Raw genomic sequence first — 26332 nt, 5'->3', positions numbered from 1 at the left:
ATATCATAAAATCAACAATACATGATTTTTCACATGAATCATGGTTATGTAAACCACAAGTCAAATTAAATCTCCATTTATTATTTGTCAACCGATAACCATTCATCCAAAAAAATAAATTTAATTATATTCATTTATTTTTTTAAATAATATTTTGTATATAATTTTTTTTGGGGTAATGCTAACAAGTGTCCTTAGGGCACATGTTAAGAGTTAAATGTGGAAAAAAAATTAAAAATTCTGTATTGTTTATATTAAAAGTTGATAATTAATGTGTTTATTACGTTTTCAAATACAAACTAGTAACAAATTCGTACACGCGCGGGGGTTATGTTCTGTTACGCGCATTTGAATACATCATTTATTTTAAATAAAATGTTAAAGAAGAAAAAATATTTAGATAAATAATTGATTATTTCGTATATAAAAAACATTTAGATCAATAATAGATTTTTTTTTGGTATACCATTTTTGGATCAAAAGTATTTGATCATAAATATAATTTTTCATATAAAAATATTTAGATCAATAATAAAAAAAATTTCCGTATACAGACTTCATTTTTGTTTAGGTATCATTTACAAAACTATTTGGATCAGTAGTAAATTTCGTATATAAAAATATTTAGATCAGTAGTAGATTTTTTTCTTGTATACCATTTTTGAATAGAAAATATTTGGATCATAAATATCATTTTTCTTAAAGAATAGATTTTTTTCCATATACAAATATTATTTTTGTTTTGATATCATTGACAAAAATATTTGGATCAATATTAAATTTTCATATGTAAAAATATTTAGGTTAATAATAAATTTTTTGGCCTATGACATTTTTTAATAAATAATATTTAGATCATAAATAATATTTTTCGTATATAAAATATATAAATCTATAATAGATATTTTTTCATATACATACTTCATTTTTGTTTATGTATCATTTACAAAAAAATATTTGGATCAATAATAAATTTCATATATAAAAATATTTAAATCATTAGTAGATTTTTTCCCATATACCATTTTTGAATAAAAAATATTTGAATCATAAATACCATTTTTCGTATACAAAAAAATATATAGATCAATAATAGATTTTATTTTTGTGAACAAATTTTAATTTGGTTTAGGTATCATATACAAAAATATTTGGATCAATAGTAAATTTTTGTCTATAAAATATTTAGATCAATTATATATTTTTCCGTATACCATTTTTAATAAAAATTATTTGAATTATTAATATCATTTTTCGTATATAAAAATATATGGATCAATTATAGACTTTAAATATTATTTTTGTTTAGGTATTATTTACAAAAAATATTTGGTTCAATAGTAAATTTTCCTATATAAAAATATTTAGATCAATAATAAATTTTTTCCTGTATACCATTTTTGATGAGGTGACAGAATAAATAGAGGAGTTTTTTGTTTTCACCAATCACCATCCATCCTTCAGATTTTTTATATCTTTTTTTAATTCACAGATCTGAAAAAATCAATTATAAATATTTGGATCATAATTTACTATGCCATTTTTTAATAAATAATATTTGAATCATAAATAATATTTTTCGTATATAAAATATATAAATCTATAATAGATATTTTCCTGTATACATAATTCATTTTGTTTAGGTATCATTTACAAAAATGCTTGAATTAATAGTAAATTTCGTATATAAAAATATTTAGATTAATAGTAGATTTTTTCCCGTATACCATTTTTGAATAAAAAATATTTTTATCATAAATACCATTTTTCGTGTATAAAAATATATAGATCAATAATAGATTTTTTTTTGTGTAAAAATTTTAATTTGGTTTAGGTATCATTTACAAAAATATTTGGATGAATAGTAAATTTTCGTATATAAAAATATTTAGATCAATTATAGATTTTTTCCTAAATATCTTTTTTGATGAGGTGACAGAATAAATAGAGGAATTTTTTGCTTTCACCAATCTAACAAACACCATTCATCCTTCAAATTTTTTATATATTTTTTTATTACACAGATCTGAAAAAAATCATTTATCTTTTTCACAGATTTAAAAAACATTATTAATTTCACAGATCTGAAACATTACTAACCTAAAATTTGAAGTAACAATAAAATCTAAAATCGTATATGAACAAAAGATTAAAGATGTTCAAAACTATTCCAAAACTATAATTAAAGTAAACTAAATTTTAAAGATAGAAAGAAACATTTGATATTCAACATTGTTGTCGAAAAATGCAGAAATGAAGAGAAAAAGGTGAGGAAATAAAATCGATTTTTTGTTTTTGAAAAAATTGATTTTTTGTATCTTCTGGAAAAATATATTTTGTATCTCAAAAAACTCATTTTTTTATTTTTCCGAAAAAAGTTAATTTTTCTTCGTGTTTTGGAAAAAAATAATAGTTTTTTTGTATTTTCGAAAGAAAAACAATTTTTCGTATAACCAAAAAAACTCGATTTTCTAAATTTCTTTAAAAAACTTGATTTTTTTTCGTAATTCTGAAAAAATTCAGTTTTTTCGTATTTCCGAAAAAAAGACTCAATTTTTTTCGTTTTTCCTAAAATATCGGTTTTTTTTCATATTTCAGAAAAAACAAGACTTTTTTGTTTTTCACAATAACTTGATTTTTTTTCGTTTTTTCAAAAAAACTCGATTTTTTTCGTTTTTCTTAAAAAAAATCGATTTTTTCCTTTTTCTCAAAAACTCAATTTTATCATATTTTCGAAAAAAACTTGAATTTTCTTTTTCTATGAAAAACTCAAATTTTTCCTTTTTCTAAAATACTTTATTTTTTTCTTTTCCCGAAAAACTCGATTTTTATGTATATATTCAAAAAAATCAATATTTTATTTTTGAAAAAACATTTATTTATTTATTTAATGGATTTAAAGTATATAATAAAAATAATCAAATTGATCATTAAAATATGTGGTATGGATTGGATCAATCCATGTAAATAAATTGATGAATTTTTTTAGGGGTGGCAAAGCGAGCGGGGCGGGCTAACTTAGGTGTCCGAGCTCAAAAGTTAAGACCGCCCCGTTTACTAACGAGTTGGCGGGCCTGGCCGCCAATTTTATTTTTTTATTTTACAATTTAATTTAATACATAATTTGTAAATTTCTTAATTATTACCAAAGAGGTCGATAAAAGATTTTTTTTTAACAACGCACAATAGAACTTCAACATGTCTTAAAGACCAATTACAACAAAACAACAAAATAAACTCAAGCACAATAAAAAAAGTATCAAAATAAATAAACAAACAATACTTATAATCATAATCCTATTTAAAAACTAACTACTAAAAGAATTCAATTAAGAATTTACACAAGACAAACAATGATAACAATTGCATAATACATCACAATGCATAAAATAGTATTGCATAAAATATCAGCACCTAACTTTCTCAATGTTTACATCATATAAACTCTAATATTGACCGATTTCTTAATAGTTAAATTATAAATTTGTCTCACGTATACACTAATCAAATCCTTCATTTTCTTAAAATCAACATCTATTTATAAAGAATACATGTAAGCTAATGTATTGAGAATTTAATAAATATGCATGCCATACAATTGTTCTTTTATTTCAAATTTTTCCAATCAACACTTGTATTAAAAAGTTATAGAAAGAACAGTATAATTATAATTCAATCATCAATCAACATAATCTTAAGAGAAGAATGTTATTTTTATAGTTAAAGTTAGTTTAATTCTAACTAAAAAATAAAATAAAAAGTTTTAACAAAAAGCTCGCGGACAAAACCCGCCTCGGCCCGCTTTTTTAAGTGGGTTAGGCGGGACGGGCCAATTTAAGGTACCGAACTAAAAATCTCAGCCCAGTCCGCTCAAAATAGCGGGTCAAATGAGCCGACCCGGCGGACCTGACCCGTTTTGCCACTCCTAAATTTTGTTCGATTTGATAACTTTCTTTTTATGTGATGAATGAATTGTATTGAATGAATTATTTGACGGATAAATTGGATGGGTTTTGTTTTAATTCATTCAATTTCCAACTCTAATTATATACACTCTTTGAATCTTTACTAGTCATATATACTTTTGAGGTGGTTAGAACTTTATGAAAAGACCAAACTACGATGTCACTTGTTTGTCGGTATGACTAGAGAAAGTATCAAGAAGAGATGAATATATACAAACAATAGTCTTTATTAAAAAACATGAATGCTTTATATTGTACTACAAAAAAATTAGTAATTAGCTTGGATGAAAAGAAAAACTAATCTCTATCAAATAGATATAATTGGTATTATAGAATAACCACAATAAATGCCGTAGTATGAATTGGGCGCTAATTATCTTGATCAAAAGTTTCTAGCAAAATTCAAATTAATTTTAAATATTTCTAGCAAAACTACAACTAAACTGTAGTAAATTGTCGGGCTGAAATTTATGTTTCCTACCTATCCAGCTGCAATATCACCACAAGATAATCACATAAAATCTCAAGCTAAATTGACATTTTTATAACTATTTCAAATAAGCATTTGTTTAAATAAACAAATATTACATTATTAATAAAAATTTCTTAAACTTATATTCTACTAATAGAATTAGAACTCAACGAAAAATCAATTTCATATTTATATGGGCCTGTTTGTTTCAGCTTTAAAAAAATGGATTTTTTTTTTGTATTTTTGAAAATAGATTTTTCAAAACCGTTTTTCAAAATATTACAAGTTTTTTTATATTCGTTTTTTCTAAAATGAAACACTAATTTTGACATCCTAGAACATAAATATAGATTATTGAAAATAAAAACTTAGTCAAAATAGTAATTTTTTCAATAAATTGTATTTCAAAAATGATTTTTATGAAAATCTATTTGAAATAGATGAAATTTTGATATCCAAATTTTTTTCCCATAAATATATGAAATACCTAAAATCACATTTTAAGAATAACTATTCAAACAAAATTTTCATTTGAAGCTTTTATAAAAAATTTCTTTGTAAAATTTTGTAACACTATAAAAATCATTTTTTAAAAAAGCCAAAACAAACGGGCCCATATATCTTTTATGACTAATCCATTAATTATTAAAATAAAATAAAAAAAACAATTTTACATTATCATTGACAAAATCCACATCCATCAAAATCACATTCTAATTTATTTCAACTTCATAAATTACAACTGTTTTTTTGTCGCAACTCAATAAATTGGAACATGTATCAATGGTAACCATACCGCGGTTTTGACGAGCCTACTAGTAAAACTGCCATCCAGACAAATTAAGCAATGTGTAAAACTAAGGATAAGTCTCACTCTAAAGAAAAATAAATAAAATGAAGAAAAGAAAACGCTCATGGTGCAAAAAAAGGACATAGCGGAAGCCGCAAAGTGGTTAAAATAAATAACTAAAAATAAAATATAGCATGCTGCACACAAATAAAAGCTGCATAAACAAAAATTAAAAAGGTGACTAACAAAAAACTCAAAATCGCAACAGCTCAAACAAGTGACAGAAGTGCTGTTTCATTTTCTGCAGTTGATCTAAACCCCTCTGTGTAATAGCAGTATAGCAATGCTATACCAGTTATTTAGCAACACCAAACCATTGTATCACAGGTAAATTAAAACAGAAAGGAAAGTGACGTGTTAAAAATCTTGCCTTATCTCTTCCAGCACTGAGCAGGGTCCATCCGTCTCCAGATACTGCAATGGAGGTCACTGCAGAGTGATGATTATCTAGGACTGCAATGCATTTATTCTTTCGCTTGCTCTTGGAAAAATCCCAAACCCTTACAGTTGCATTATCACCCCATCATCACTGCCAGAAAAAAGCTGCATACACCGATTCCATTAGGCTCAAACAATCGATTATTTATGGTTTAGGTTTAGAATCGGAATGGGAAACGTGTTTTTCTTCAATGCTGAAGCAAATCCCCATGAATCTGGATCTAACAGAAACCGCGTTTACACACATTCGATTTTCATTGTTGGAATGAGAGAGTGGATTTTGAACAGTTAGGTTTTTTAGAGAGAGAGAGAGAGAGAGAGTGAAGAATGATTCAAAGATCAAGAGTGGCATTGCTTTGGGCGTAGAAAGCGCCAAACTAAACGTTCTCAAATCAATCTTGTATTGAAATTATTCATAATATTCACAATATTCACTAAGAATAATATTTTCGTTATAAAAATAAATATTTTTTTAAGTCAATTTAAATTTACACCCGATTTTTAGTTTAACGGGAGTAATTGAAATTTAAATATAATAATATTTTTAATTTACACCCGTTTTTAAAAAATCGGGTGCATATTTTCACATGATCAATCATAAACTTACACTTTATTTACAAAAGTGCCACCGTGTTTCTTATTTACACCCGTTTTTAGTATATTGGGTGTAAATTTTAAAATTATATTGTTCATTTTGCACTAGTGAGAAAATTAAATAAAACAAAATATTTACACTGCCGTTCTTTTCAACATTAGAAATATAGTGAACAACATAGACCTGAGCCAAGCCAAAATACCAATTAAAGTATGCATGTAGGTTTTCTTGATGTATCCTAAACTTCAACATTTTAGTTTGCATAGGCCAGAATAATATAGGAAAAAACAAATGAGTCATGTCAGTGTTGCAGCCTAAAGCAATGCTCCTTCCAAATTACAATTGCAAGATCCTGAATCATATAGGTGTTAGAAAAATCAATTTAAATCGAATGGAGTCGAGACTAGAATCGTGAACGAAATCACTTTTCTTATAAGTATTTCAAGCACTCTCAATATGTCTTAGAGTTGGAACGCAGGAATACTCAGGATAATTCAGCCTTTTATCGAGTTTGCGTAAGACCGACGAAAACTCAGATGTAGCGAAGAGTGTCTGGAATTTTAGTGAAGATAATAGGCTTATCAGATGTACAATTTTTGTTATTGATTTCTGAATCTAGAATGAATTTTTTGTAGGCCACTTTAGTATTGTTTCATAAGGTAACGACCCTTCGTAAAGCGATTCCTTTTCCAAAGGTTACAATGCTTGGCCTATTGCAACATTTACCAAAAGTTGCATGTTTTCATTCTGCAACACTTCACGAAGTGTTGCCTACTTCTGATTCAAACTACAAACAGCCTATTGCAACACTTCACGAAGTGTTGCCTATTTTCATATTCAAAATACAAACTTCACATAGATATTTTCTTGTCATTTTGGAACACATCTATGGTGACTAAATATTATTAAGTATTAATAATTTCCAACAATCCCCCACTAGTTCTAATAATGACAAGATCAATGTTAGAACAAGATTTGTTCTGATCAATATTCTTAGTTTTGATGATAACAAGGATATGAATTTTGTGTGAGATAATGTGGTACTCTAATACATTGCAAATTCCCTTTCAGGAAATATATAAAGAGTATGCACAAATCAGCGCTCAGAAGCTTTGTCTCAGAAGGTTCAGCATGCAACATCAGAACATGGTCTGGCAAGACATCAGAAGATGGTCAAGGCAGAATCAGAACATGGGTCTATGGAAGCATCAGAAGAACTTGAGATCAGAAGCAGAAGCACTGAAGTTCTGATGGTATCACGCTCAGAAGCACTTCAAGGTCAGAAGACAAGAAGATGCTATGCACCAAGCTGTTTGACTCTGATGATATTCAAATATTATATTCACAAACATCAGATCAGAAGAAAGTACAGGTGGCAGGCTACGCTGACTGACAAAAGGAACGTTGGAAGCTATTAAAGGCAACGTCAGTAGACACAGCGTGAACAAGGCTCGAGGTAGTTGACAAAAGCGTGAAACATTAAATGCAATGCTGTACGGAACACGCAAAGCATTAAATGCTCTCAACGGTCATCTTCTCAAACGCCTATAAATATGAAGTTCTGATGAGAAGCAAGGTTAACAACTCTGAACCAAATTCTGTGAATATTAACTTGCTGAAACGTTGTTCAAATTCAAAGCTCAGAAACTTCATCTTCATCAAAGCTCACTACATTGCTGTTGTAATATATTAGTGAGATTAAGCTTTAAACGTTAAGAGAAATATCACTGTTGTGATTATAGCTTTTCAGAAGCATTTGTAATACTCTTAGAATTGATTACATTAATTTGTAAGTAACTAGAGTGATCAAGTGTTGATCAGGATACTCTAGGAAGTCTTAGCTTGTGTCTAAGCATTTGTAATTAGAGTGATCACGTGGTGGTCAGGATACTCTAAGAAAGTCTTAGCTTGTGTCTAAGCATTTGTTCCTGGAGTGATCAGGTTGTGATCAGGATACTCTAGAAGACTTAGTCGCGGACTAAGTGGAAAACCATTGTAATCTGTTGCGATTAGTGGATTAAATCCTCAGGTGAGGTAAATCACTCTGTGGGGGTGGACTGGAGTAGTTTAGTTAACAACGAACCAGGATAAAAATAATTGTGCATATTGTTTTTATCGTTCAAGTTTTTAGACTACACTTATTCAAACCCCCCCTTTCTAAGTGTTTTTCTATCCTTCAATTGGCATCAGAGCGCCGGTTCTAAGGTGCAAGCACTTAACCGTGTTTAGAAAAGATTCAGGAAGAGAAAAACGCTTCAGTAAAAGATGGCTGGTGAATCTCAATCAAATCCAACTGCATCTACATCTGGCTCTGCTGAGCAATACAATGGTAACAATGGTTATACTAGACCACCAGTATTTGATGGTGAAAACTTTGAATACTGGAAAGATAAACTGGAAAGTTACTTTCTTGGTCTAGATGCTGATCTATGGGATCTTTTGTTGGATGGTTACAAACATCCTGTTAAAGCTACATGTGGGATGCTCACGAGAAGCGAAATGAATGATGATCAAAAGAAAGATTTCAAGAATCATCACAAATGCAGGACTGTTTTGCTGAATGCTATCTCTCATGCTGAGTATGAAAAGATATCTAACAGGGAAACGGCCCATGACATATATGAGTCCTTGAAGATGACTCATGAAGGAAATGCTCAAGTCAAGGAGACCAAAGCTCTTGCACTAATCCAGAAGTATGAAGCCTTCAAGATAGAGGATGATGAAGACATTGAAAAGATGTTTTCAAGATTTCAAACTCTGACTGCTGGATTGAGAGTTCTCGACAAAGGCTACACCAAGGCTGATCATGTAAAGAAGATCATCAGAAGTTTGCCCAGAAGATGGGGCCCAATGGTGACTGCATTCAAGATTGCGAAGAATCTGAATGAAGTTTCTTTGGAAGAGCTTATCAGTGCCTTGAGAAGCCATGAAATTGAGCTGGACGCAAACGAGCCTCAGAAGAAAGGTAAGTCTATTGCATTAAAATCTAATATTAAAAAATGCACTAACGCTTTTCAAGCTAGAGAAGAAGATCCTGAAGAATCAGAATCTGAAGAAGAAGATGAACTGTCCATGATCTCCAGAAGGGTAAACCAACTCTGGAAGAGCAAGCAAAGGAAGTTCAGAGGCTTCAGAAGTTCAAAGAGATTTGAACGTGGAGAATCTTCTGGTGACAGAAGATCTGACAAGAAGAAGGCTGTCTGCTATGAGTGCAATGAGCCTGGACATTACAAGAATGAGTGTCCAAAACTTCAGAAGGAGAATTCCAAGAAGAAGTTTCATAAGAAGAAAGGTCTTATGGCAACATGGGATGATTCTGAATCAGAATCAGGATCAGACTCTGAAGGAGAGCAGGCAAACTTTGCGCTGATGGCGACAGAAGATGATGGATCAGAATCTACATCAGAATCAGATTCTGAAGAGGTATTTTCTGAACTATCTAGAGAAGAGTTAGTTTCCAGTCTAACAGAGCTTCTTGAATTAAAAGCTCATCTTAGTATCAAATACAAAAAGCTGAAAAAGCAATTTGAATTTGAAACTAAGAAGCTTGAGTTGGAAAATTCTGAATTAAAAGAAAAAGTTTTAAAATTATCCAACAATGTTGGATCTCCTTCTGATTCAGAAAAATCCACTCCCAGTCTGAATCATATTCTGAAAGAATATGATTTAAGTTTCAGGAAGTTCTTATCTAGAAGTATTGGCAGAAGTAAGCTAGCTTCTATGATATATGCTGTGTCTGGGAACAAGAGAGTTGGCATTGGTTATGAGGGTGAAATCCTATACAAGCTTGAATCTGTGGGTGATATGAAAATATCATATAAGCCTCTGTATAACCAATTTAAATTTGGCCACTCCCATGATATTAAGCACACATCACATGCACAAAGTTTTCACATAACACACACCAAGAAGCATGTGACACAACCTAAGAAATATCATGGAACTAAGAATAAGAAGTATCATACTGTTCCTCCTGTTAAATATTTTGCTAAACCCAAGTTCAATCAGAACTTGAGGAGAACTAACAAAAAAGGACCCAAGAAATTGTGGGTACCTAAGGAGAAGATAATTTCTGTTGCAGATATCCTTGGCGGAAAAGAGGACAAAAAGCAAAATGTCATGGTACCTGGACTCTGGGTGCTCGCGACACATGACGGAAAGAAGGTCTACATTCCAAGACCTGGTGCTTAAACCAGGTGGAGAAGTCAAGTTTGGAGGAGATCAGAAGGGCAAAATCATTGGCTCTGGAACCATAAGTCTTGGTAACTCTCCTTCCATAACTAATGTACTTCTTGTTGAAGGATTAACGCATAACTTATTGTCCATAAGTCAATTAAGTGACAATGGTTATGATATAATCTTCAATCAAAAGTCTTGCAAGGTTGTAAGTCGGAAGGATGGCTCAATCCTATTTACAGGCAAGAGGAAGAACAACATTTATAAGATTGATCTTTCTGATCTTGAGAAGCAGAAGGTGACTTATCTTATGTCTGTTTCTGAAGAGCAATGGGTCTGGCACAGAAGATTAGGACATGCTAGTTTGAGAAAGATTTCTCAAATTAACAAACTAAATCTAGTCAGAGGACTCCCAAATCTGAAATACAAATCAGATGCTCTTTGTGAAGCATGTCAGAAGGGCAAGTTCTCCAGACCTGCATTCAAGTATAAGAATGTTGTTTCTACCTCAAGGCCGTTAGAACTCTTGCACATTGATCTGTTTGGCCCAGTCAAAACAGCATCTGTCAGAGGGAAGAAATATGGATTAGTCATCGTTGATGATTATAGCCGCTGGACTTGGGTAAAGTTCTTGAAACACAAGGATGAGTCTCATTCAGTGTTCTTTGAATTCTGCACTCAGATCCAATCTGAGAAGGAATGCAAGATCATAAAGGTCAGAAGTGATCATGGTGGTGAATTTGAGAACAAATTCTTTGAGGAGTTCTTCAAAGAAAATGGTATTGCCCATGATTTCTCTTGTCCTAGAACTCCACGGCAAAATGGAGTTGTAGAGCGAAAGAATAGGACTCTACAAGAAATGGCCAGAACCATGATCAATGAAACCAGTATGGCTAAGCATTTCTGGGCAGAAGCAATAAACACTGCATGCTATATTCAGAATAGAATCTCTATAAGACCTATTCTAAATAAGACTCCTTATGAATTGTGGAAGAACAGAAAGCCCAACATTTCTTATTTCCATCCTTTTGGATGTGTATGTTTTATTCTGAATACTAAAGATCATCTTGGTAAGTTTGATTCCAAAGCACAAAAGTGTTTCCTTCTTGGATATTCTGAACGCTCTAAAGGCTACAGAGTATACAATACTGAAACATTGATTGTAGAAGAATCAATCAATATCAGGTTTGATGATAAGCTTGGTCTTGAAAAACCAAAGCAGTTTGAGAATTTTGCAGATTTTGATATATCAGAAGTTGAAGAATCAAGAAGCAAAGCTGCAGAGGCTGGCAGTCTCAGAAGCAATGGATCAGAAGATCAAGTTGCTGCATCTTTAGAGAATCTGAGAATCTCTGAAGAACCTACAGTCAGAAGATCACCTAGACTTGCTTCAGCTCATTCAGAAGATGTGATCCTTGGAAAGAAAGATGATCCCATCAGAACAAGGGCATTCCTTAAGAACAATGCAGAATGTCAATTAGGTCTTGTTTCTTTGATCGAGCCAACTTCTGTTGATCAAGCTCTAGAAGATCCAGACTGGATAATTGCCATGCAAGAAGAACTAAATCAGTTTACAAGGAATGATGTATGGGACTTGGTTCCTAGACCAAAAGGATTTAACATCATCGGTACTAAGTGGGTTTTCAGGAACAAGCTAAGTGAGAAAGGTGAAGTGGTAAGAAACAAAGCCAGACTGGTTGCTCAGGGTTATAGTCAGCAAGAAGGGATTGATTATACAGAAACCTTTGCACCAGTGGCCAGGTTAGAATCTATTCGTCTATTAATTTCTTTTGCCACTCAACACAACATCACTCTTTATCAGATGGATGTCAAGAGTGCCTTCTTAAGTGGTTATATAGATGAAGAAGTTTATGTTCACCAACCTCCTGGTTTTGAAGACTCCATGTCTCCAAATCATGTTTTCAAATTAAAGAAATCATTATACGGATTGAAACAAGCTCCCAGAGCTTGGTATGAACGTTTGAGTTCTTTCCTTCTGGAAAATGATTTCACTAGAGGAAAAGTGGACACTACTCTCTTTTGTAAAACGTTTAAAAAGGATATTTTAATTTGTCAAATATATGTTGATGATATTATCTTTGGAACATCTAATGCTACACTTGGAAAGGAGTTTGCTGAGTCTATGCAGGCTGAATTTGAAATGAGCATGATGGGAGAACTCAAGTATTTCCTTGGGATTCAAATCAACCAAACTTCCGATGGAACCTATGTTCATCAAAAGAAGTATGTGAAAGAACTTCTGAAGAAGTTTAATCTTTCTGAAAGCAAAGAAGCCAAAACTCCTATGCATCCAACATGTGTACTGGGTAAGGATGAGGTAAGTAAGAAGGTAGATCAGAAGTTGTACAGAGGTATGATTGGATCTCTTCTATATCTAACTGCTTCTAGACCTGATATTCTCTTTAGTGTTTGTTTGTGTGCTCGATTCCAATCAGATCCAAGAGAATCTCATTTAACAGCGGTTAAGAGAATTCTAAGGTATCTGAAAGGTACTACTAATGTTGGTTTAGTTTACAGAAGATCTAAAGATTACAACTTAGTAGGATTCTGCGATGCTGACTATGCTGGAGATAGAATAGAAAGAAAGAGCACTTCTGGAAGTTGTCAATTTCTTGGAAGTCATCTGATCTCATGGTACAGCAAGAAGCAAGCTACTATTGCCCTCTCAACAACAGAAGCAGAATATGTTGCTGCTGCTGGTTGTAGCACACAAATACTCTGGATGAGAAGTCAGCTGGAAGATTATCAGATATATGAGAGTAACATTCCTATTTTCTGTGATAATACTTCTGCTATATGTTTATCTAAGAATCCTATTTTGCATTCAAAAGCTAAACATATTGAGATTAAACATCATTTCATAAGGGACTATGTTCAGAAGGGTGTTATATCTTTAAACTTTGTGGATACAGACCATCAATGGGCTGATATCTTTACAAAACCCCTTGCTGAAGATAGGTTTAAGTTCATTCTGAAGAATATCAGTATGGATTTATGCCCAGAATGAGAAGATGAGAAGATCTTATGTATGAGTATCTTCTGAAATGAAATTGGATTTTTTTTTATAAGAAGTTCTGATTGAAATCAATTAGAAATTGTGATTCAGTTATTACTAACGTTTCATTGTCTAAGTTGATTCAGAATCTCTTTAAAAGCAAAACAGCTGTAACTGGCTATCCAGATGGTAAACACGTGTTTACTATTTCTGGACAAGCGTGCGTGCAGTTGAGGGGACGTCTACTTACGTAACTGTGCAAATCTCGTCTTTTGTCATTATTATCTCTCCTCACGTCATGCAACATTAAATGCCATTCATCATTTCTTTTATTGTCTTTTACGTTTTTTTTTATATATCTGTCAAACGTTTCCCTTCCCTAGAACGTTTTCCTTCCCCACATTCCCTCTATTTATTTCTCCATTTCTTTGCATTCTTCAATCAATCTTTGCGCTCCCTCTCACTTTTCTATGAATATCTTTTGCAAAAACCCTAGTTCATTCTTCATCGATCTAGCATTCAATATGAATCCTTCGCCCAATTCCCTTCATCAAAACTTTAAACCTGTTGAAGAAACTAAGTCTCAAAAGTGGATGATCTATTTGAATAGAACGGATGGAAGGGTTAATCGGTTACAGGATGAGAAACATCTCTCGGGATGGCATTCCAAGTTTTTCTTAAGTCAGATCTCTTCTTTGATGTTGTTATCCACATTTATCCAAAGGAAGAAGACTTTCTTGAGATATTGGATGAAGTTAGGTTCCAATAAGGACTTAACTTCTATGTTAAGGGAAAGCCCATCTGAGAATACGCTCTCTCCTGGTGAACTGTTCTCAGTTCCTCTTTTGTATTCATTTACTTCTTTCTCTGGGAGCTGCTCAGGCATGCAGAGTTTTAAGATTTGATGACCAAGCAAGAGCAAGAACAACGCTGGGATTCATGATATGTTAGCTAGGATTATGTCTAAGCTAGGGTTGTAGTTCTTAAGTCTTTGTAGTTTTCTTTCCTTGTTGCATCTGTTTTCTGCATACACCTTTTGTAATCCTTCTTGTTGAAATCAATGAAAAGTTATTTATGTTTCTTTCCTTTTGTCTCTTGCTTTACATCTGAATCTTTTATGCTTTTTGATGTTATGACAAAAAGGGGGAGAAAATATATGATAAATGATCTGATTAATATTATCAGTTACCGAGTATGCAAAGTTCTATGTTTTTAAGTTGTGTTGTTGCAGGAATCAAAGATTCAAGATCAACATAAGAAGCAACAAAATGAATCAAGCTCTTGGATTCTTGAAGCAAGCTGAATGCTAGGAAGCTTCAGAATCAGAAGCAAGAAGGAAGAATGATCAGAAATTCTGATAATAGAATATGATCCAAATCATTGTCTATTTGCTCTGATACATTGTCTATTGGATCTGATATATTCTATATGGCTTATATGGCTCTGATACATATTTTGTGTTCTGATACACATTTTATGTTCTAACTCATTCATGCTGACTTTTGTCGTTTAGTTTTGTTCTGTAACATTTCAGGATGTAGAGATGCTCTGATGATGCTCTGGTACATTCAACAATGTTCTGATACAATCTAGCATGAAGTGATGTAAGAAGAAATTCAAAGCTCTGAAGCTATCCGAGGGAAGCAGAAATCAGAAGCTGTGAATGTTCTAAAGATCCAGAAAACTCAAGTTCTGAAGCTGTCCTAAATGGAAGCATGAATCAGAAGCTGTGAATGTTCTGAAGATCAAAGAAATTCAAGTTCTGAAGCTGTCCTAAATGGAAGCAGGAATCAGAAGCTGTGAATGTTCTGAAGATCAAAGAAATTCAAGTTCTGAAGCTGTCCTAAATGGAAGCAGGAATCAGAAGCTGTGAGTGTTCTAGGGATCTAAAGAAATTCAAGTTCTGAAGCTGTCCAATGGAAGCAGAAATCAGAAGCTATGAATTATCAGAAGACAGAAGCTTATGTGATCGTCTCTACCGAAATAATCAGGGAAGTCTTTTATTATTAAAGTTCTTCGAGTATTTATTTCAGGGGGAGATTATTCATCTCAGGGGGAGATTGTTAATCTCACGGGGAGACATATTCACATGCTTATGCTATAGCTGTGTAATTTGTCTTTAGCCGTCTGCTCTTTCTGATCGCAAATTCATATCATTTATATATGTTTTTGTCATCATCAAAAAGGGGGAGATTGTTAGAACAAGATTTGTTCTGATCAATATTCTTAGTTTTGATGATAACAAGGATATGAATTTTGTGTGAGATAATGTGGTACTCTAATACATTGCAAATTCCCTTTCAGGAAATATATAAAGAGTATGCACAAATCAGCGCTCAGAAGCTTTGTCTCAGAAGGTTCAGCATGCAACATCAGAACATGGTCTGGCAAGACATCAGAAGATGGTCAAGGCAGAATCAGAACATGGGTCTATGGAAGCATCAGAAGAACTTGAGATCAGAAGCAGAAGCACTGAAGTTCTGATGGTATCACGCTCAGAAGCACTTCAAGGTCAGAAGACAAGAAGATGCTATGCACCAAGCTGTTTGACTCTGATGATATTCAAATATTATATTCACAAACATCAGATCAGAAGAAAGTACAGGTGGCAGGCTACGCTGACTGACAAAAGGAACGTTGGAAGCTATTAAAGGCAACGTCAGTAGACACAGCGTGAACAAGGCTCGAGGTAGTTGACAAAAGCGTGAAACATTAAATGCAATGCTGTACGGAACACGCAAAGCATTAAATGCTCTCAACGGTCATCTTCTCAAACGCCTATAAATATGAAGTTCTGATGAGAAGCAAGGTTAACAACTCTAAACCAAATTCTGTGAATATTAACTTGCTGAAACGCTGTTCAAATTCAAAGCTCAGAAACTTCATCTTCATCAAAGCTCACTACATTGCTGTTGTAATATATTAGTGAGATTAAGCTTTAAACGTTAAGAGAAATATCACTGTTGTGATTATAGCTTTTCAGAAGCATTTGTAATACTCTTAGAATTGATTACATTAATTTGTAAGTAACTAGAGTGATCAAGTGTTGATCAGGATACTCTAGGAAGTCTTAGCTTGTGTCTAAGCAGTTGTAATTAGAGTGATCACGTGGTGGTCAGGATACTCTAAGAAAGTCTTAGCTTGTGTCTAAGCATTTGTTCCTGGAGTGATCAGGTTGTGATCAGGATACTCTAGAAGACTTAGTCGCGGACTAAGTGGAAAACCATTGTAATCTGTTGCGATTAGTGGATTAAATCCACAGGTGAGGTAAATCACTCCGTGGGGGTGGACTGGAGTAGTTTAGTTAACAACGAACCAGGATAAAAATAACTGTGCATATTGTTTTTATCGTTCAAGTTTTTAGACTACACTTATTCAAACCCCCCCCCCCTTTCTAAGTGTTTTTCTATCCTTCAATCAATTCCAGAAAAAAAGGATACAAAGAATGTTAATACAATTAAGTATCTTTCGATTTTAAACTTAATCTTAGTAAGGATAACGCAAAGTCTAATCGGAATATTAGGTAGCAATGCTTTTAAACCATTAATCCATATGATTATACCGGCGTTACATTACACACATTCTTTAAGGGTTCTTCGCCTACATTTCTCGCCTAGCACTTATTTATGGCCATATGCTATCCTGTTTCATTAATTTTTCATGAGAGAAACTCCAACTCTCACTTTGAGACGGCACCATCTCGAAATTCACATAGGTGAAGTTCATATTGTGTCCTTTTCCATGAGACACGTACCCTCGGTATTGAACTTCATTAAGAGTTTGAAATAAAACTCAACCCTCATTTTAAGGTCAACATTACCACGAAATCTTTGACAATCATCCAAATCAACAACTTGTTGTTACCCATTGAAAATCTTGAGGTTAATGTTCTGTTAACGTAAGATTGGGTTGCTGCCGCTGTCGGAACTCTTACTCAAGGAGTTTCAACCTCCTATCTCTCGAGGTTGTTTTTACTAAGTCTCTGGCCAGTGGCTTAGTAAATGAATTTCTCAAATTATAGATTGATCGTATATATGCGAGTAAATGATTACATCTTTAATCAATTTTCTCACGAATGTCTAAGACCTCAGTGCCCAGACTTTCCATTTTACACTTATCTGAATTTTCTTGCTAAATTGACTTGACTAACACATTGTGTTAACACCTTTAAAACATTGTATTTAGCCAATGGAACTTCTGAAAGAAGGTCCCTCAATCATTTAACTTCTTTGACCAGTGGAAGCGAGATCCACACACCATGGCTCCATGGTCAAGAGAGTGATGCATCTTTATTTCTTGCTCTTCCAAGAAATCTCACCTCCAACTAGAGTAAATATCAACTCAGTTATAAATTTATGATCTCCAATACTCGATATCCAACTCATGTTGGTATATCCTTCTACTATGGCAGGAAATCTACCATAATGGAGGTCCATATTTGGTTTTAAAAGATAATCAAAATCCTTGTGATGTCCTTCGAATGCTCACCATTTGGATTTCTAGTAAATCTACTCATTTACTATTTGCAACTGCTATATCGCATATAGTACATTGCATTTATAAAACTAATTTCACTTGTGTATTCTAATATAGCCATAACTCTTCCATCATCATTTTGACACTAAGATCAAATTGATATTCACTTTTTGAAACGTGACAATTTGAACTTATCAAGAACTTTCTCAACAAAGTGTATTTGACTAAGTTCATAACCCCCACTATTTTCGCATTACTTTGATCCCAAAAAGAGTATCAATTAGTCCAAGATCTTTCATCTTGAATGTGGAAGTTTTTTCAATATAGTGTGTTTGACTATGTTTTAAACCCTCACTCTTTCGCTTTACTTTGATCGAAAAGAGTGTCCACTATTTCAAGATTTTCATCTTGGTTGTGGAAGTTAGAAACCTCTTTGTTTCTAAGATTTCATTCATCTCTTTGATAATGATTAACATGTAATCAACATGGAGAGACAAAGGAATATTACAATATTCTTACACAACTTTGTGTACAAACACTTATCACAAGAATTAGATGAAGAAGGTTTTTAGATGAAGTGAGAGATAAAATTATGAGCAATTTAAAATAAATAGTATGAATTGCAATGAATACCTTAGTTATGTTCACTTCTCTCAAATCTTCTCTTGAACTTCTATGTTCAACCTTCTTGATTAACTACATCATTGATGTGCATGACACTTTTGATCCTTTTCTTCTTTGATAACCTTTGTCTTCATCAAAATTAAATATAAGATATATTCTTCACAATCTCCCTATTTTTGATGATGACAAACTCTGTGAATTATTGTTTTGATAAGATTGAAAAGTCCCCCTAAGTTGTGTGTCTCCCTTTTAATTTGTGAATCTTACAATGATATAATCAAACTTTTGGTGCCATTGTTTTGGTGCATATTTTAATCCACACAAGGATTTGACAAACTTGCACACCTTTTATTAATTATCTAAAGGCATATAACCTTCTAGTTTCTCCATGTAAATCTCCTCACTGAGTTCTACATTTTAGGAATGTCATTTTGACATCTATTTGATGAACTAAAAGATCATGCAAAGAAACTAGTGCAAAGGAAACTCTAATTTTCGTTGTGATTGCTTCTAATGCATATGTGTCGAAATAATCAACACATTCCTTTTGTATGAAACCCTTTGCCACTAATCTATCATTGTAGGTGTCTAGTGTATCATCACTATGATACTTCCTTCTCAACATCCATTTTCATCCAATCGATTTTTTATCCTTTAGGTAGAGTGGCAAGTTCCCAAGTGTTGTTTGACATTATTAAATGCATTTCATCTTGGATAACATCATTCCAAGAGAAGTCCCTTGAAATTACATTTTCATTGTAACTCTTTAGGATCATCTTCCGCTCGAAGAATAATAGGAATCTTACGAACAAAATTCTCACATTTTTCTTCTACTGGATACAAGAAATATGCCGACAATAGATCCTTAGCCTTTTAAACTTTCTGCTTATTCTAAGTTCGATTTGTTTTTCAACAATCATTGACGAACTTTTGATTTGTGTTTCAACAATCCGCGGATAATTTTCCTCACAAGGTTCTTCATTTGTCAAAAACTTGAATTCCTTATCCTCCACGATAAGGTTCCCAAAATTTCACATCTCAGAATTTAATAGTTACATAAGACTCAAATTTTAGAGACATTATGAACTATCTTTGAATAATCTTCATATTTCTTATAATAATAAATCTTATTGAATATAAACATGTTATTTCCATATCTAACATTTTATTTCAAATTTATTATTCAGACAGAAATATATAAACATATTTGACTATAAATCTCTTCTCATTGGTGTAGAAAATAAATCCACCAATCCATATTATATAACATAAACATATTATTTATATAGCATCAAATCAAAATTTAATTGTATACTAGTTATCATGTTCATGTATTTCAAATATTTAACATATCAATGTATCTACTTATTAACATATATCCATAGATATATTGCACCTGCTGATGCTTTACCAGTATATAGTTCATATTCGCTGCATATATGCTACAAAACTATCATGCACATCAAGAGAAAACAGCATATATGAATTATGAAACCAATTACTTGTAATTACCATGCCTATACGACTTTATTTTACTTTTATGAACACGTAATGGATCATATTATTATGCGGTAAGGGCACGTGCATATTAATTTTCAATTATGAATAAGTCTTATAAGTCTCTGTTTATTAATACACTATAAAAACTATTTATATATTATATCTCAAAATTAGTTTTGATATATTTTAGTTAACAACTACTGGAAGATCACAATATCAACAATAAATTTCTGATATCAATTATTACCGATTTGCTCAATAAGACAAAATTCTTAGAAAATTTTATTTTACGGTGCTCTAATTCTAAAAGACAATAATAAGAACATACCCGAATTTATGATGACGATTATCATTCTTGATACGGGAGCCTCGGTTGCCATTATGAATACTTATAAGATTGTTAGAAAAATCAATTTAAACCGAATGGAGTCGAGGCTAGAATCGTGAACGAAATCACTTTCCTTATAAGTATTTCAAGCACTCTCAATATGTATTAGAGTTGGAACGCAGGAATATCCAGGATAATTCAGCCTTTTATCGAGTTTGCGTAAGACCGACGAAAACTCGAATGTAGCGAAGAGTGTCTGGAATTTTAGTGAAGATAATAGGCTTATCATATGTACAATTTTTGTTATTGATTTCTGAATCTAGAATGAATTTTTTATAGGCCACTTTAGTATTGTTTCATAAGGTGGCGACCCTTCGTAAAACGATTCCTTTTCCAAAAGTTACAATGCTTGGCCTATTGCAACATTTACCAAGAGTTGCATGTTTTCATTCTGCAACACTTCACGAAGTATTGCCTACTTCTGATTTAAACTACAAACAGCCTATTGCAACACTTCACGAAGTGTTGCCTATTTTCATATTCAAAATACAAACTTCATATAAATATTTTCTTGTCATTTTGGAACACATCTATGGTGATTAAATATTATTAAGTATTAATAATTTCCAACAATAGGAATGTATATATGAATCAAAAAGTGAATGACTACCTTGAAACATCACAATTAAAAAGGAATAGTGGCGCAATTTGTTGTTCGTTAGTCTGTTCTTTTTGTATAATCTTAATTATATTGATGTTAACTAAAATTTCTACTATTAATTTGTATTTTGGTATGGATTTCATACCGAAAATTCAACTATTTTCTCTTTTGCCTCATCCTTTTGTTATTTTCTTTTTGTTGTATGGACACAAAATCATGTAATAGATTTATGGGTAAGGCTACACATAATGAAAATCTGACTTATGGAGTTTCAGTCGTTGTCACTATAAACACGGCAGTTATTAGCTTATATATATATATATATATATATATATATATATATATATATATATATATATATATATATATATATATATATATATATATCTTTATACTAGTTTCATACTACTCCGGCCTTATTTATAAATAGAGTTTTTTTTATGTTCATTGAATAATGAAAGTATCTGGTATACATAGTAGACCAGATACATTCATTATTCAATGAACCTAAAAAAGGAATCTTTGCTTATAAATAAGGCCGAGAAAGTACTATGTGTTGTATACAGATAGTATTAATCTCCATGTCCACTAGCAGACAACTTGTACATAAGAGTGGACCTTATCTACATTCAGCCATTTTACTATTTTTATTATATTCGTTTTGACTGTAGTGCGAATACTAGAACTTGACTAGATATTTTGCAACTTAATTTCAAAAGCTTATACCACTACAATCTTTTTAGTAGAAATGCATTAAAAAAAATTATATGGTTCTAGTATTAGTATTGAAGTTATATATATTATTTATCAAAAATAAAACTATTTATTCTAGTTTTAAATTGTTGATGTGATTGTGGGTGTTGTAATTACGATTATTGCGGTTGCTATATTGCATATTGCGGTCGTTGCAATTGATTTTTAGTTGGGTGGTGTTTGAAGTATACTAGTATTGTTTAAAAATATTTCATGTTAAATTTTTTCATTATATAAAAATAGAAAATAAATTGAATTTTGAGATTATGAAATTTTGTATTTCGATAGAAATACTTGAAGAACCATAAGCAAAATTGTTTGATGTGATTCCTAATGACGACGAGACGCATTATTTTAATTTGTTGCAGTTATGTGGTTACAAAGACTACTAAATTAGCGATATTACAATAACAATTATGATTACAAATTATAATTTAAAATTATGCTATGTATATTATTTATATTTGTGGCCCCCTCAAAATGTTGGACCTGACTCCGCCACTGTCTCCATGTCCCTAGCAGACAGACACTTGTACATAGGAGTGGACCTTATCTACTATATATATTGTATCTTGTACCACCTTGAAAGGTTAGTGAGGATATAACAATTTCATAACTACTTTTCTTTTTCTGTTATAGCTTGCTAGTTCTGTTATGCTCCCATGCCTTCTTCTCCATCAATGTGATGAAGATTCTTCCTGATAATGTCAATGTTAACATGGTATCAGAGCTTAACAAGCTCTGGTAGCCATTATATTCTTCCCCAGATCTTCAATCTCACGGGTAATCGTTTTCTTTCTTACTATTTTTCTCTTCGCATCACTCTGCTGATTTGCTTTCTTTGCGATTGTTGTAATTATCTTCGCTCATTCATTCTTTGTGATTGTTGTGAATGTTTTGGCGTTCCCTTTTCTTCTTGATTTCACACATCTTGATATCAATATCTTTCACGCACAGAGTTGTGATTTCTATTGTGATTCTTGATTTTGTGTTCTGAAATCTACTCCTTGCTTGTGTCTTGTTCTTGTTTATCTGTTTTCTCTCTGCTTTGTTAACAATGGCATACCAGAGTTTCGCTGATTTTTCTACGAATTCTACAAATCCATATTATTTGCATCCTAATGAAAATCCAGCATTGATTCTTGTTTCTCCTTTACTTGATGATAAGAACTACCATACATGGTCTCGGTTAATGCATATTGCTCTCATTTCCAAGAACAAAGAGAAATTCATCGTGGAACCCTCACTAAACCTCCTATCTCAGATCCTTTGTATGCTCCTTGGATCCGTTGCAACACTATGGTAGTCGACTGGATTCATCGTTCCATCTCTGAATCAATTGAAAAATTCGTGTTATGGATTGATAGTGTTGTTGATTTCTGGAAAAATTTGCAAATTCGTTTCTCTCACAGTGATATATTCCGCATATCTGACATTAAGTAAGAATTGTATAAATTTCGTCAAGGTACATTTGATGTTTCCACCTACTTCACTCAGCTGAAGGTAATGTGGGACGAATTAGAGAACTATCGCCCTATCATAGCTTGCTTATGCGCTATCCCTTGTTCATGTGGTGCTACTGCATCCATTCGCCAATATCGTGAGCAAGATTATGTCATTAGATTTCTCAAGAGATTGAATGAAAAGTTTACTCATTCAAAATCCTAGAGCATGATGATGAGTCATTTGCCAAACATAGATAAAGACTTTTCCTTGGTTATTCAACAAGAAAGGGAATTGAATTTCTCAAGTTCTACTAATGTTCCTAATACTAGTGGTGAAGAGGTTGTTGCATTCCAGGTTCGGACTGCTTCAGGAAATCAGGCTGGCAAGTCTGGAAACAATGCTTACAAGGGTAAAGTTCGGGGTTATGGTGGAGCTAAAGGACACAATCGGGTCTGCACACATTGTGGCAGGACTAACCATACCATTGAAACATGCTTCCTTAAACATGGTTATGCACCAGGTTTTAAGCAAATAGGCAAGCTTCCTACAACCATTGTATCTGCAAATGCTACATTAGACTCTCCTCAGTTTACTTCAACTTCATTTGGTTTTGGCTTCACTCAAGATCAGTACAACAGTCTCTTGGAGCTGCTCCAACAGTCAAAGACCTCTCCTAAGGCCAATTCCATTTCCACATCCCCTTTTGTTTTAAACTCACACTCATCCAACAGCAATGGTAAGAACCCTTTCCTTTGGATCCTTAATACAGGAGCCACTGACCACATTTGTTTTAACATAGCATCTTTCATTTCTCATAAAAACATTATTCTTGTTCATGTTAGCTTACCAAATGGATCTCAGATTACTGCTACTATATTTGGAAGTGTAGAATTGTCATCTTATTTAATCTTGCACAATGTCTTATACATACCAAGTTTTCATGTCAATTTAATTTCCATTGCAAAACTGGTGTGTAGCAATAATTGTCATGTTCATTTTAATACTAATACCTGTCAAATACTGCAAAATCATTCCAAGGAAATGATTGGTATAGCTAGTCTTCAAAGGGGGTTGTATTTTATGTCCTTGACTCTTCAAAGCATCCATCTGTCGGTCATTCAATAAGTCAGTCTCCTTCCAATCTTTGGCATCTCAGACTTGGACACATATCTGATATAGGTTTACAAAGTGTATAAAAAAATTTCCTTTTATTCCTTACAAACACAATAATGTTCCTCGTGATTCATGCCATCTTGGCAAACAGAAGAAATTGCCATTTCCAAATAGTGTTACTCAATCTACTGCTTCCTTTCAAATTTTACATGCTGACATTTGGGGTCCCTTTTTTACTATATCCATTCTTGGACACAAATATATTTTAACATTAGTTGATGATTATTCAAGGTATACTTGGGTAATTTTTCTTAAAACTAAGGATCAAGCTAAAAATAGTCTAATGGAGTTTATAGCTTACATTGAAAACCAATTTAACACTTCTCTGAAATGTTTAAGATCTGATAATGGTAGTGAATTTCTTGCCTTGTCTAATTTCTTCTTATCTTCTCCATCAATGTGATGAAGATTCTTCCTGGTAATTACAATGTTAACAGCAGTCATTGGCGGATTGGTTGATGGTATTTTAGGAAAAGTTTTCATTAAATTCAAACTCCTTCCTTCTGACCTTACCTTTTAAATCTTGACTCTAGTCATTGGCGGATTGGTTGATGGTATTTTAGGAAAAGTTTTCATTAAATTCAAACTCCTTCCTTCTGACCTTACCTTTTAAATCTCGACTCTAGTCATTGGCGGATTGATTGATGGTATTTTAGGAAAAGTTTTCATTAAATTCAAACTCCTTCCTTCTGACCTTACCTTTTAAATCTCGACTCTAGTTATTGGCAGATTGGTTGATGGTATTTTAGGAAAAGTTTTCATTAAATTCAAACTCCTTATTTCTTATTTCTGACCTTACCTTTTAAATCTCGACTCTAGTCATTGGCGGATTAGTTGATGGTATTTTAGGAAAAAATTTCATTAAATTCAAACTCCTTCCTTCTGACCTTACCTTTTAAATCTCGACTCTTATGCTTCCCTTCCTGCGAGTAGTCATCGAAGTAGTATTAAATTTGAAACCATATAACAATGTTAAATAATACTACTAAATAATTGTATAACATTAAAAACAATCAGATGTACATTTTATACTGAAAAAATTTAAACAGAATTCACAGTAGTGGTGGAGGAGTATGTGACACATTATTATTATTATTATTATTATTATTATTATTATTATTATTATTATTATTATTATTATTATTATTATTATTATTATTATTATTATTTATTATTATTGGTATTATTACTATTATTGTTGAGAATATCTCAATCCACCTCATAATACTCTTGGGCACCTGACGAAATTTCATTTTTGTCATTTGCTTTCGTAGGTGTATCTTCGAACACACTTTTTTTTTTATTTTACATTGAATTCTTTCGTAGATGTATCTACTAAATCATTTAAACAACGTGTAAAAAAAATTGTAAATGTATCTACGGAAGAATTCAACGTAAAAAAAAATGCTTCCGTAGATACACCTACGGAAGCAAAGGGTATTTTTGAAAACATGCATGGTGCGTGAGAACCCCAAGAAATGAGATGATAGATTTTCTTATTATTATTATTATTATTATTATTATTATTATTATTATTATTATTATTATTATTATTATTATTATTATTATGATTACTAGTATTATTATTAATATTATAGATTTTAAATATATTGAATTTGCTAACAGAGTTTTTTTTAAGTAATTTAATTGCTGGAATTCAAGTTATAAAGATGAATGAGTAAGATGATTCAAAGTTGCATTTCTATATATAATGTCTCTATATAACTATCAATTAAGTTGATTTAATTGGAGATTGCTAAAATATTCTTAATTCCATAGTTTATGAAATAAATTGATCATTTAAATATAAATTTAAATATTAAAGTGATTATCTAAAAATATATTTGATGATCAAAGTG

The 26332-nt window shown here is 32.0% G+C and overlaps 1 protein-coding gene across 1 annotated transcript; it reads left to right on the top strand.

Annotated features, from left to right (window-relative positions):
* The first annotated feature begins 23525 nt into the window (after positions 1-23525).
* On the top strand, positions 23526-24876 carry LOC131657927 (uncharacterized). Its single transcript, XM_058927273.1, has 3 exons — positions 23526-24269; positions 24565-24704; positions 24813-24876. The coding sequence occupies exons 1-3, from the start codon at positions 23526-23528 to the stop codon at positions 24874-24876; spliced, it is 948 nt and encodes a 315-aa protein (XP_058783256.1).
* Positions 24877-26332: the final 1456 nt, after the last annotated feature.

This window comes from Vicia villosa, linkage group LG3, assembly GCF_029867415.1.
Source record: "Vicia villosa cultivar HV-30 ecotype Madison, WI linkage group LG3, Vvil1.0, whole genome shotgun sequence".
Lineage (NCBI taxonomy): Eukaryota > Viridiplantae > Streptophyta > Magnoliopsida > Fabales > Fabaceae > Vicia > Vicia villosa.
This window is presented reverse-complemented; position numbering and strand designations above follow the sequence as displayed.

Excerpts from the sequence above, each read along its gene's own strand:
- LOC131657927 (XM_058927273.1), top strand. The coding sequence starts at position 23,526 with ATGATGATGAGTCATTTGCCAAACATAGATAAAGACTTTTCCTTGGTT. Across the intron at positions 24,270-24,564 it reads TAATTTCCATTGCAAAACTG|AAGAAATTGCCATTTCCAAA; the intron begins GTGTGTAGCAAT and ends CTTGGCAAACAG. Across the intron at positions 24,705-24,812 it reads TTAGTTGATGATTATTCAAG|ATCTGATAATGGTAGTGAAT; the intron begins GTATACTTGGGT and ends GAAATGTTTAAG.